The sequence below is a fragment of the Streptopelia decaocto genome (assembly GCF_964273445.1).
Source record: "Streptopelia decaocto genome assembly, chromosome: 7".
In the NCBI taxonomy this organism is placed as follows: domain Eukaryota; kingdom Metazoa; phylum Chordata; class Aves; order Columbiformes; family Columbidae; genus Streptopelia; species Streptopelia decaocto.
The window spans coordinates 23,829,696-23,843,208 of NC_138661.1; the positions used below are offsets into that span (position 1 = coordinate 23,829,696).

The 13,513-nt window shown below is 46.2% G+C and overlaps 1 protein-coding gene across 3 annotated transcripts in view; it reads right to left on the reverse strand.

Moving 5' to 3' along the window:
* Positions 1 to 13,513, reverse strand: part of ADCK1 (aarF domain containing kinase 1) — an 83,221-nt gene extending 69,708 nt beyond the window's left edge. For all 3 annotated transcript variants that reach the window (XM_082058550.1, XM_082058549.1, XM_082058548.1), the window contains exons 1-3: positions 13,476 to 13,513; positions 10,574 to 10,711; positions 6,149 to 6,232 (exon numbers count right to left, since the gene is read on the reverse strand). In XM_082058550.1, coding sequence (XP_081914676.1) covers positions 6,149 to 6,232; positions 10,574 to 10,699 — 210 coding nt within the window. In that variant the 5' untranslated portion in view covers positions 10,700 to 10,711; positions 13,476 to 13,513. The remainder of the gene's footprint in view (positions 1 to 6,148; positions 6,233 to 10,573; positions 10,712 to 13,475) is intronic.

Genomic DNA, 13,513 nt, shown 5'->3' on the forward strand with positions numbered 1-13,513 from the left:
CGCCACAACAGACTTATCGTTCCTGGTTTTACATCTGTGTACTCCTAATTTGGGGTTCTTCAAGCTGGTGTTTGACTGCAAGCTGACTATAGCAACCTTAGAAAGGGGAACTGAATCCACAATATAAGTCTTGTTAAGGACTCAAAGAACAAACAAAACAAAATTTGAGAAGCCCAGTTTGCCATTGCAAGTACTGATGTGTCTCTATCCTCCAATGAATCTTTCAGGTATCTATTTTTCCTAGTCTCAGATCAGATTATTTAAATTCTCAAGCCATCTGTCTATTTTTAAAACAGGTAAAGCACTAGCTATCTGTCAGCACTACTGATTTTACAGGTGGCCTCCAACAACAAAGTCATATAAACTGGCCAGTAGTTCAAGGCTACAGTGTCCTTCATTAAGAAAATATCCCTACTTAGGGCCTGATCCAAAGTCAATGGGAACAGCCTTAAGTTACTTACAGTGGCATCCTAAGCAATTCCTGCTTTCTTTTTGTTTCCTTCCCCCTTCACACAGGCCTCTAGCCCTCTGAGAAATCCTGTGTTCGTATCAATTTGCAGAACCCACATCTAGAGTGAAAATCTAGGCAAATAAATAAATCTCAACCATGAGCTTTTCAGAGAAGATACTGTCTCTTGCCGTATCTTTTGACCTTGCATGGCTAAGTGTTCATTTCACAGTGGGACTCAGGGCGTAGTCCAAACACTAAATAAAACAAAATTGCTTCTTCACTTTCCATTTGCTCTTCTTATAGTGCTCTTTGTGGTGCAGGCTTCTTGCAGCCTACATCCTTCAAGGGCTTCCTAATGGTTTCCTCACTGTACCAGTTGAGATGTTCTTCAGATGTTCTTCTGGCTATTATGAACCTCTTCAGGAGCTATAAAGAAGCAAAGTAATGAGGCCTTCAGGGATTCAATTGAAAAGGGAGAGCCCCACCTGGAGGAGAGAAGGCTAAATGCTCCCAAGGCACAGAGTTTCACTCCTGCTGGGGAGATTCAAGAAAGATATTGGACCACTTAGGCCAAGCAGTGTGCCTGACACCTCCCTTGCATTCATGCTCTTGGAGTGAAGCACATCAGGGACAAGACTGCACAGCCAGAAAAAAAAAAAATATGAAATAAGGCACTGCCTTTTTCCTCTCACTTCTCTCCTCCTTACTCCTCCAAAAATGTCACAGTGAGATGGCCCACCTATCTGAATAAATCACTACAGAGGACTGAAGAACATCCTGTTCTATAAGCACACATCCCAGAAAAAATGGACCTTCCTAATGCTCCAAAATTAAAACGTAGAGATGCTGTGGCCATAATATTCAGCTGACACCACTCCAGAAAGCAGGAGGAAAAGGAAGTGTCTTACAATTATAAGATTTATTTTACAGCTTGTTATGTGTTTTCAGTGCAAAGCTTCCACTCTTTATGTGTTGGCAGGAAGTTTGCTAGACAGCAGCGCTCAAATGTAGAGTCATCAAGCCACCAGCTGGTCCTGCTAGTATCTTTTTTAGACTGCATTAGCGTCAACCATGTCTTTTAGATTAAGAGATATCCTGGGGAGCACATAATAGGGCAACCTAACATGATCAGCTCAGGGACTGTGGATGGGCTGTGAAGCTCTTCACCTCTATTAGGGGTTCCCATTTAGCTTGGTGACAGAAAGTCACTGCCACCTAATGGCTACTTCGTGTCTCTTAGGGAAGTTCATTTGTTTCTTCTGACCCCAGTTCACCACAAGTTGAAGCACAGGCAAAGAGAGCCACCGCTGCATGTACTGGCTGTGATGTAGAACAGCTCACAGTCCCCACTCGCAGCTGCCTTTTTGAAGGAATGCCATGGAGAGCGCCTGACAATTTCTCTCCACAAATGCAGTCCACCTCCATCATGAAGAAACCATTTTAGGATATCCCTTATTATTTAGGGCACACAGTGTTACTGAATCACAAGGGAAGTCCAAAGACACAGGCTATTTTGTTGGTGTGAACTATCCAGAAACTGTAGGTTATTTTTGAAAAACACATGCACACATACACCCACTCATTTTCTTTCCAGGATGCTTCAGCTGGGCAACTTCGCTGTGAGACAGCTCATTTTGAAAACACCCACCCCAACACGAAAAGTAAACACAACAAAAGCCAAGTCTAGCTTCCAATGAGCAGGAAATCATATTCTGTATAATGATGGCATGAGGTTACGCCTTCCAAATATTTACCCAAATACTGACAGCCCAATAACCAGGAGTTTGAATGAGAACATCCTTATTCTGCTCTCAAAAGGAGGAAAGTTAATTAACTTCCCCAAATGGCTTTTCCCTGACAAAGCAATTCTGTAGCAAACAAAGTTAATTCAAGAATGTATTCTTACTGTCTCCAGATACACCTTGACCAGAGATCCTTTCTCTCCTTGCTATGTCCTCTCCATTAAGAAAATACCTGTATCCACATTCACAGCACTAATCTTTTGTCTCACATAGGAAAATGACCAAAAAATGCCCTGCTCCAGATTTTCAGCTGTGGCCCCTAGTGCTGAAATCTGCAAAACAACCAGCCCATTGCAATCCTCTTACTACACTGACAACAACTCAGGAGCCCATTGATGCCAGGCCTTAAACAAACTGTATGTTGTGAGAGATCTCCTGACTGACAGCACGATCAACAGAAATTGACACCAGCAATATAGGAAGTGTCAACCAAGACATCCAGGTGCTATGATGAGAGGCACACTGGAAATGCCAGGAGGTAGGCTGACTTGAGACTGAGGAGACAAACAGTCAAGGAGACAGAAAAATGTCAGAGAAATGCAGCCCTCAACAGAATAAAGTGGTTTGTTGAGAAAGCAAGAGGTAAGCAAGCTGCCCTTCTTCCTTCTCTGACCCAGCACAAGCAGGGGCAGAAATGAGAAGAAAAGTCCAAGCTTAGGTGTGCAGAGAAGGCCAGAATCATTTAATGAAAAAGGCATGAAACTCCTATCTCCCCTAATGCTCCTGACACTAGATCTACAGACATCCAATGTCCTGGGGCTAACCACAGCTACCACTGGCCCTGACATCAGTACACTGGCATTAACATCATATTCAGGAAAAGAGCTGACACCCTGGGAAAGGATCTTTAAGTCAGGAAAAAGATGAAATTACCTGTGTGGTCCAACCACCAGTGGCGAGATGAAGAAACCACTGGGACAAGAATAAAGCCTGACTACTTAAGCAGGTTTATCTCTGCTACAGGAAGAGGCAGAAATGAAAGAGAAGAGACTTTTTTTCTCTTGACAGCTGCTGAGGAAGGGCTGTGAGTGCCATCAGGAAGGTGGATTCTCGTGTCTCCTGGCTGCCAGGAGAACTAGAGAGAGGCAAATCAACTCCAGGAACAGAGAGTGAATTCCCAGCTACCGCTTCCTGCCTCATGGAGAGTAGTAAATACACCTCCAACTTGCTGACCATAAAAAGGGGCTGAGAACTGAGTGACTGAGCATTAGCATCAAAAGTGGCTCATAAGGGACAGAAAAACAGAGTAAGATTGAAGATAATTCCTTGGAGCTAAATGGGAACCTGTCTAAAAGCCCCTGGGGAACTCATTTCCTTCTTAATCTGCTTTGCATTTAATTGTTTCCTAATGACTATGTCCCTGTTTGGCCCCAGCAGCCTCAGATACTCATGCTACCACTGAGGTTTCCCATCTCTCATCTGAGGCAGTAGGTAATTTATAGGCTCCAGTGTGATGGCTGACTGGGAATACATGGAGAGTGAGTTAAGCATTATCATTTGCACTGGAATAGCACCCACCAGTATGCTGGGTACCTGGAGGAGACGCAAAGAAAAAATGTTTTTCCACTGCCAGCTGCACGCTTGTCCCAAAAACACATGCAGCTGCACCTCTTCACTGGAGACCAAGGCACAGCAGCTGCACTCAGACCTGCTGGCACTATCTAGAGTCCCAGGGTCACCACATCCCTGCCTCACAGAATCTCTGTGCTAAACAGCACTAAAAGTGAGGCTGGAAATCAGTAATCAATTCATACACATGCTTAAAAGAAAATTCCAAACTCTCAGCATGTGAAGAGGAGGTTAAGCTGGCCTCACCTGAAGGACAGAAAGCTAAGAGAGTACAATGAATAGCTGAGAGTACCAGAGATCTATACAGGACAGAGGCAAGTAAAAGCAACATCTCGATAAGTAACCTTCACACACACACAACACTTACTTGGGAGCAGCATTCACACCCTCTTGGCCCCATGCAGTGACTAACCTTCAGTACCAGCTCCAATGGGGGAACCCTGAGCTAGTCTCAGACCAGCAAAATCAGCTGCAAGATTGTAAAGACTTGGTTGCTGTCCACTTAGAGCTGCACTGAGATAAAGAGTTTGGCATGCAATTGCCCAGGCCCATAAAATTCTTCCCTGCCAAGCTCATGCTTTGCTAGGACAAGCACCACAGGGACACTGCTGAGGAAGCCACAAGGGCTGTCACTGTCAGGCCCAGTGGTGGCACTCCATAACACCTGCCAACAGCAGGACAAGCCTCCACAGGCCAATAAGTTTTGCTCACTCATGTTATGTCTGCACCTGCTTCCTCCTCTCTATCTCCCAGCTCATTCCTCTTCATGCAGCCAAGGGCTAGTGCTGGCCATGTCACAGAGTCCTCTTGTGTCATGCTGGTACACCACACTTGCCGCTGGCTCTGCCACACACAGAGGCTGACTCAGCTGGCCTTGGCTGCCAAGCAGGGAGAGCAGTGTTCTGGCCAGCGCAGGCAAACGGCCCTTTCTTGCTGCCCGGGGCATGAATTGACAAACCATCAAAACCTGCGTGACAGAGGTTAATGAAGCCATAGAGAGAAATGGCAAAAGGTCAGGAATTTGCAAGGGCTACTGCAAACTGCTGCCAAATGACAAGCTGTCCACAGCACTGATAACTCCATAACCTGGGTGTCACTCAAGAAAGCTACAAGCAGCCCTTCTGCAAACCAGGTTCCAAAGGCACACGGCAGAGACATGGGCAGATGGAAAGTGAAGCTCCAGACTCCAGCTCATCTATCTTCAGTTTATGGCAGGGCATCAGTGCCACTCACCTGGGATGACAAGCTACAGCAGAACAGCTCAGCATCTTTAGACAGGAAAGGATGATAACAAGCCCAAGGACACCACTCTGCAAATTACCCTAAATACTCTAAGACCATACTGATGATGATGTGGATTTGCTGCCAGAGGCAGACTAAAGCATGCTGGAGTCAAATGCCACTGATTTCTACCTGGCCCACTGTTGTTTTCAGCTTTATAGTCCCTCCAGTCTGAGAGTCCCTAGAGAGCACCACCCCATACATTACAAGCACATCAGTGGCCTAAATCCTATATGCACTGGGAAGAAAAATGAGGTTAAAGACGTTACTTCAAATATACTATGCAGACTGGCCTAATTCAGCAAAAGCTGTATTTCCCACTCCAAAATGGCCCTGAGCTGAAATAGCAGAGACCCTGGCTACATACACCACATGCACTCAAATAAAACTCAGTGTCACTCATAGCTCAAGGTACTGTAGATCTGTAGGCTGGAATGAAAGGTGCAGCAGAGGACTGAGAGGAGCAATAGCAGTGCTTATCTTCTCACTAGAAAGGCTTTTTCGATTCACGTTAACAAGTAATACCAAAACACAATGTGTTTCTCAATGAGATGTACCTTTCTTTGCCCAATTCCAACTTCTTCAGAGATCTGCAAGCCTGATGCACCCTTATTATTTCCCTCCAACACACACCTTTTACTTAAATCGCTCAGCTTTCATGTTATGGCCATTACCAGTCAATAAGCAGGTCAAGAATCCTCTGCGAGTCCCCTCTCAGCATCTGACCTCCACACAACCAGTCTGGGCAGCCGAGAACTGGTGGCAAAGCCCAAACGCATCACAACCCATATACTGAGAACTTGAATCTCTAATGGACATAAGTGAGCACTGGTTGCACAAGGCTACCGCTTCTCCATTGGGTGCTTCACATCCTGCAAGCATCTTACGTAATATGCAGCACAGCTGCCTCTGCTGTTACCCATTTGGTAGAAGGCATATTCAGTTATTAAGCTGACAGCCTCATGGTTTGCTTTATAGCAATGGCTTTGGCAATACAGCTGTGCCTGGCAGTTTCCAAGGAACACAGTCCAGTACTATCACCTACCTGTGATTTGACGAGCTCATACTCCTCTGATCCATATGGGACGCTCCGAAGGGAGGTGAGGTAGTCGTAGGCGATAACTGCCGTCTGCAAATGAAACCAGAAATGTTGTGCAAGCTCCACCGTTATCTTTGATCACAACAACAAACCTGCTGTTAGGGAAAATGTATGTAGCTCAGGTTCCAAAGTTTTGCCTCCACAGTGGAGTTTATGGTAATGGACTTATAAGAAATTAAATTAAAATACTTACATTTCAATGAATATTTACAGAAAGCAGTGCAGTGACCTCACTGGCACCTAGCTATTAAAAATAACCAACATTTGACACTCCTATACTATCCTCCATTTGAGAAACTCAAAGCATTTTCATAACCTCTGTACAGCACCTTGCCCAGTGGACACCCATTCTCTGTCAGGTTCCACAATAAGGTCTGTTGCCAGTAACAGAGGTCATGACGACCCTCTTTGTGCCCAACCAGTTATCCCACACTTCATCTTCACACCTCCAACCTTCCTGGCCACAGTGGTGCACAGTGAGCTCAGTCTGGGTAGATGGTTCAGCAGGGAGCAGAGTGGCTAAAGGCAAGTTCACCACCGTGGTACTTTAGGGGGTACTCAACTGCACAAAGTACTAGACGACCAAAGGGACAGAGTGTCAATTACAAAACAACAATACGAGGATCCAGCTAAAGCTTATTAGCTAGACATAGCCACAGACCACAGAATTAGATTCCTAAGTGCCTTGCTTTCTGAAAATGGATCTGGGGTATTTCACAATTTTATCCTACAATGAAAGTTCCTCTCTTTCCACAGTCAGCAAACAGAACAGAAACATACAGGTCAGGTTCATAAAGTTTACCTGGGGGCAGAGAAGGGAATGATGAACCTGTCCACTCATCTGTCATTTGAACTTCAAGATCATTAGCATAAAGAACCATTTGCATAACTCAGATCTAAAGTCAGATTTCCTCAAACCTCCCCACTGAAGGGGTATCATCCCATTCTGGGACAGGGCACTATCCTACCCCTTTTACCGCGTAAAGCACAGTCAATGTAATGTGAAAGCCAGGAAGGCAAAGGGATCAAATCAGGTTTGAGACAAAGTTGATGGAAGTGACAACAGTGCAACAGGCAAAAGCTCAGAGATGCATCAAAGAAGGGATCAATCTGAAAATTAGTTACAGGCACACTTCTCCCTTGGGGAGGTTAGGTTTCTCATATTTCCTGTTTTCAAGATTGGAAATTGAGCTTTTCAAGCTCTCTTGTGCCTGGTGAACTCAGGAGCTGCACAGCTACACAGAGTCACATTCAGAAGAAAAATTTTCAAAGCCTCTGCCCAATCTCAAAAAACAACTTTGAAATGGAGGGAGGTTCAAATCAGCCTTGCATGAAATCTTGAGTTGGTTCTTATTTTATCGCAGGTCCACGAGGGTAATTATCACCTCCAACTTGAAAGGAAGCAGCTAACAAATTGGCCTGTATTACAGGGGAAGAGGGAATTAATTAAGCGGTTGCTAATTACATCATAATCTTAAACACTGAATTAGTATTATAATGATCCTGATAGGCAACTCTGACATTGCCAAATCCCTGCCCGCGTCTGAGATGTATTTCAGCTACTGCGCAGAACGTTCCTTCTACATATCCAAAATAACAGGGATGCCCTCAAAGAAATACAGCAAATGCACAACTGCTCTGCCAGGTTTCTGATTTTACCAGAACACAGAAATTGTCTGAAATGCAATGCTGTCCAGGCCACTGACTTCTTTCTTATCCAAGCCAAGTGCTATCATTCATGTTACAGTGTGAGACTGAATCTCAGAGACATAAAAAGACCTACAAGATCAACCAGTCCTTCCCCTTACAAATGCCACATTACTTCTTTAACTGATGTTGTAGACAGCGCAGTGTTAATAGTCCCAAAGCATTTGGCTTCCAATTTGTATGACAGAATTCTCAACACCTTACACTCTTCCACCACACCTAAACTATCCTCAGACCTCACCAGGTCATGGCACAATGTTCCCTCTCAATAGTTGTCTACCCACACATAAGCAAAAGCCAGCTCCCTAAACTGAGGCTCAAGAAGAAATTTTCCGCTAGTATACACTTCATCAAGTTTCTTAAGAAAGTCTGCAAAGGACTATGCTTAAAATACCTGCAGACTCAAATCCTCCTAGTCAAACTCAGATGAAATCTGTCCACAGTCCTATAGTTCTAGGTAAAGTTTCTTGACCTCCATGTTTTCTTTTCTCCAGGCTTTTGTGTATTTTTTTGCCACATCATAACTTCTCTCGCATTTTTTTGTGTCTGCTGCTGCTGAACTTAGCTCTTAAGGATTACAACCTCTTAATTACAGCCTGCTTTTGCCTCGCTATGGTCCAATGTTTGAATCAACAAACCAGGCAAGAAGCCTGGGCAGGACTAGATTGAAGGAAAGGCACTTCATATCTATGTACATGCCACCAATATCCAAAGTTGTTTGTTTGCTACAGAGTCTCAGCTTTCATTTACAAAAAGAGTGAGCCCAAGAAGCTGAGCTTCTGAGAAATAAACATGTCCAATTGCTCTATTGGCTTCACTTGGTCTATAATTAATGAATGAGAGCAGTCTGGAATACTGGTGCTCAGATGGGAGCTGACCTCTGCCTCTCCAACAAGGAGCAGACCACAGGCTGGGAAGCCAGAGGTCACTAGGGCAGCAGGCCTAAAGGAGCAACCAAACCATATGCAGTCCTGTATAGGACTGAGGGAATAGAGAACTCAGAGACAGAAAATTCATGTTTGAAAAGTATACAGACACACAGATATAAACACATGCTGCCATCACGAACAGAACACATAAACATTGGCAGCATGTTTCTGGGGGTCACTGCTTGCGGCTATGGGTGCAGAACCCTCTAACACATTTAAGAACAGGGTCAGTGAAATGCTTTATAGTCCATGACTTGTGACTTCCCTGAAGGCAGAGGACGTGAAAGTCAAACATGTTTTTAGTTTCGCCAGCACCTAAAGCAAAGAAAATCTCCTTCACTCTACTTCCTATTGATTAGGAAAGTAATTTCTCACCATCACTCAAAAGAGACCAATTGCACAGCTTCATCCTGCAGACTTCTCCTTTATTTTTGTCTTAAACAGAAAACATTGGCTTTAAATAAGACTGAGAAACACTGCTCAAGCAGGCAGAATTTAAGGGCAGACTGGAAAGCACAAACAGCCTGGACAGCAGATTCCTCTCCAGTCACAATAAGCTGTGTTCCCTCTCCCTGCCTCTGTTTTCTGTGCAGCAAGAGGGTGAGAGCTGCTCCCTGCCACCAGGCAGTGCTGCCTCATGGTCAGGGACAGAGAACAAAGCTTAGCACATGTTTAGCACTTATTAGGTAAGAAGATTACAGTTTGTATTTCTGCCCTCACCCTTTCAAAATAAACACTCATTTTTCACAACAGTTCATGGTGCAGCTTGCACATATAAACAGAACAGCACCTGAGCCAACCCACAGAGCATCTGCCCTCAGAAGCTGACTTCCCGTAAAACTCATAAATGAAGTGCTTAAAAGTCATAGAATATGCAGACAGCTCCTTACCACTGGGGGTCTGTAAATGATGGAGATCGTGGCCCAAAGTGACACATGTATAATGCAAGTGAGGTACAGGGAGACTGGTACCTGCTCCAGAGTCTCCGCTATCCTTGTTCTTGGCTGCCCATGGATTCATCAGTGAATACTGTCAAGCACACAGCAGCTACCTATTTGGCTGGCAGTCTCCATGCCAAGGTTTTCCAGAGCCATGATCAACACAAGGGTGATATAGCAGTGATGCTAAGCAGATGTAGCATTGATTTTACAACTCTGGAAACCAATCCAGTCTCAGAAGTACATCATCTCCCATCCTCACTTGAACCTTGCTTTGAGAATGATCCTCAAAACACCTGCTGTCCCCCCTCTCACACTAAGGGTTGCAGGGCAATGGCTACCATAGCATATCAACACTAGAGCCACAATCATTAAATCAACATGTTCTAATGTAAAAAATGGCCTATGCGGATGCAGACAAGATGGTTTGAGGCAGGTCACTGTTAAAGGCAGCAGAACTGACCTTGAAGGGTGGCTGATGAAGCTGCAAGCCCAAAGTGAGTCCTTGCTTTGAAGGTCCTACCCAATCCAGGGAAGCAGAGACAGTTCTCTGCAGTCTAGTATCTCTGCATGTTTCTTTCCAAAACATGCAAACAGCTCTATTCCTTCTATGCTTTCACGTCTTTTCTCCTCACCATGTCAAGAACTTGAAGAGCCCCGTATTGACCTTCAGTCTCATAGAGCCAGCTGCCAACGGGAAGTGCAGAGAGGGAATGCAGGAAATCTCAGGTTCTTGTGAACTGCAATTCTCTTACCCACCTAGGAACACTCCTGCAGATTTCTAGGATGAAACTTACTGTGGCAACGGCTCGGCCCACACGAACAATTCCAAAATCATTGGGATCCAGGAACTTGTTGCCATACAGATAGATGCCAGAAGCGGCTGCTGTCAACGAAGCAAGTTTCAAGGCCCTTCGTGCCATGGGTGATGAGCCCTGCCAAGATACAAAATAGCGACTATAACATCTGAGAAGGATGTAGTGATCTAATGCCTATAGCCCCAAGGGACCTGGCAATCCAAGTTTTAATTGCTCCTTGCTGATGCATTGCTAGCATGCCCTCAGGCAAGAGCTCAAGCAATCATGCAGTAACCAAAAGCAAGCTCTGACTCCATTGTGATTTCTAACTCAACAGTGTCTATGGGCCACAAAGCCAGAAGTAACTCATTGTGATAGACCTTGGGAACCCACAACAAAATATTTGCTCATGGCCCCAGATGCTTTACAAAGAGAAACAACAGGTGGACAGGGACAAGGGAGCAAGCGCTCCCCAAAAGTCAGTTCTGATCACAGCAGTAGGCCTCATCTTCACTGAAAATGTTTTGAAGATATCCCAGAATAGACCCATCGCAAGGGACCAAGAGAAAATCAAAACAAGCAAGGTTTAAAAAGAGCTCTTGCAACACCAAGAGCACCCAAAAACTTGTTGGGAACTCTACCAGACTGGCTGTCAAAGTGCCTTGCTGCTGGTGAGCAGTGGGGGGACAGTCACACGCAACACAGGGGATGAGGAACTGCTCAGAGTGACCAAGCAAGACTTGTTTTATCATCATCACCATCCTGTTCAAGTGCCAGGCGGGGACTGCAGTGGCAGAACAGATATCTGCAGGAAGTAACAGCCTAATCCTGGCCCTGTCACAGGCCCAGCACAGGCCTCGCTCCTGATGGTGGGGAACAAATGCATTTCCCACACTAAGCACTTTGGAGCACCGCAGCATATAAAAATAGTGTGAACAGGATTCAGATCTGAAAAAAAAAAAAGTTACAAATCAGATATATTTTTCTTTCCCTACCCATTGACTGGCATTGGATAGAAAAGATGATTGACCATTCTTTCTGCTTACACCCTGAACCAAGAGCGATGGTTCACTCACTCTGCAAGCGCTCGAGAGCACCCTCTAGAGCACAGGCTTTTACCTTAGCCAGATGGAGTCCACCTACTCTTAGACTTAATTGAGAAACTTTCCTGCTTCTGTGAACCTTTAGTGGGGTCAGTCTGGCTCATGCCTTTTCTCTTGGACGCCTTGTAAACAAAAAACACATGCAGTGACACGGGCCAAGCCTTTCAAAAACACCTCACAAGAATACAATCAGCAAAATAGGCTAATATAACACAAGAGACCTCTGTACATGAACCTTAGCTGAACTTTATTATTTCCTTTTATTTCCTTACAAGCCCTAGGTAACTTTGAGGCAAAAAAGCTGAGATACATTCTGCCAGCATCAGTCAGAGCCGCCTGCAGTACCCCAGCTCTTTCTCCTGTCACAGGCTTAGCTGGCTGATCATGACTCCTCTGAACCTACGATCAAATTCAAGAGAAAATAAACCTGGCCCCTTGACTACAGCCAAATGAACATGCACTTCACAAAAAAAAAAAAAAGGTGCCCTCCGCCCTGACCTGACTGAAATTCTAGAAATTCTGGGTATCTTCCTGGAGGACTGATCTCGTTTGTACAAAAATTTCTTGTATCCTCTGTCACCTTCAAAAAAACATTTTCTGCTAAGTGTTTTAATTAAACCATTTCTGCTCCTTTTTTTTGTAAAATTTCATTTATTGGAAGTGAAAAGTGCAAAAAGTGAGTTTTTTAAACACAGAAAATATGCCTCTCTCTTTCATTATTCTTAGCTTCACCTTCTTCATTACCAAAAGAACATTTGCTTGAAAGCAGGATGCAAGTCCATCTGTTCTTGCATCTTATTCCTACCTGAAGCTATAATCTGCAGCTCATGACATCACACCTATTCCCATACCCGCCAGCTGTACATCATGAACAGAAGATGGGAACTTTAGGTAGCAAATAAACAGGCAGAGCAGCTGAGCTCTTCAGCAACAAAGTTCTTACTTTCATGTTTGATGTGTTGTATCAATAAAAAGGGAATAACTAAAAGCCCTCCAATTTAAGGTATAGAAATGGATTGTCAGAAATCAATTGTATTTCACAGTTTTCCACAAGGTGTTGAGGAGCCTTTACAACAACCCCAGGGGCACCTCAGAGACCCCGTCAGCTGTGAAATTCGCCTCACGATGTCACCGCCACTCGTTATTTAGGCCTGCGCTCCTCTCCCGTGCTGGCTTGACTTTCACACGACTCCACACACACAAGGTGCCCTTTCCCCACAGCCGGGCACTCCTCAGCCCACCCGGGAGTGCTGGCACGGGCGGGCGGTTGCCGGTGTCCCGCCGGAGGTGGCTCCCTCCAGGCCCAGCACCGCCACCCGCCCCGGCGCGGCCGCGCTGCCCGGCAGACCGCGCTCTCCGAGCCCCGGCGGGACCGCAGAACACCCGGGGCCGCCGCAGCGACCCAGCGGGGCCGATTCGCCCCGCGAGTTCGCGCCCGCGCCGCAGCAGCGCGGCCAGGGGCTCCCCGTGAAGGACGCGAGGGGCCGAATACGGCTGCTTTCGGTTCTCCCCCGGGTGTGCCGTGCCCCGCGGCGCCCCCCGCCTTTAGAAACAACCCCAGCCCCGCCGAGCCCGGCGGCAACTCAGCCTCTGCGCCCGCGGCGGGGCTCGGCCGCCTGGGGCCGGCCGCCCTTCCCGGCGGCACCAGCCGGGGCGCAGAAGGGCCGAACCGGGCCGATGAGCCCGAGGCCTCAGCGGGGTGTGGGAGGGCAGCGGGGTGCGGCTCCGTCCCCGCCGGACCCTTCGCAGCCTCCAGCACCGCGTCGGCCGCACCACCGACGCGCGGAACCGGCACTTACCGCCCCGCCGGCACCGCGCGCTCAGCCGCCAGCTCCCC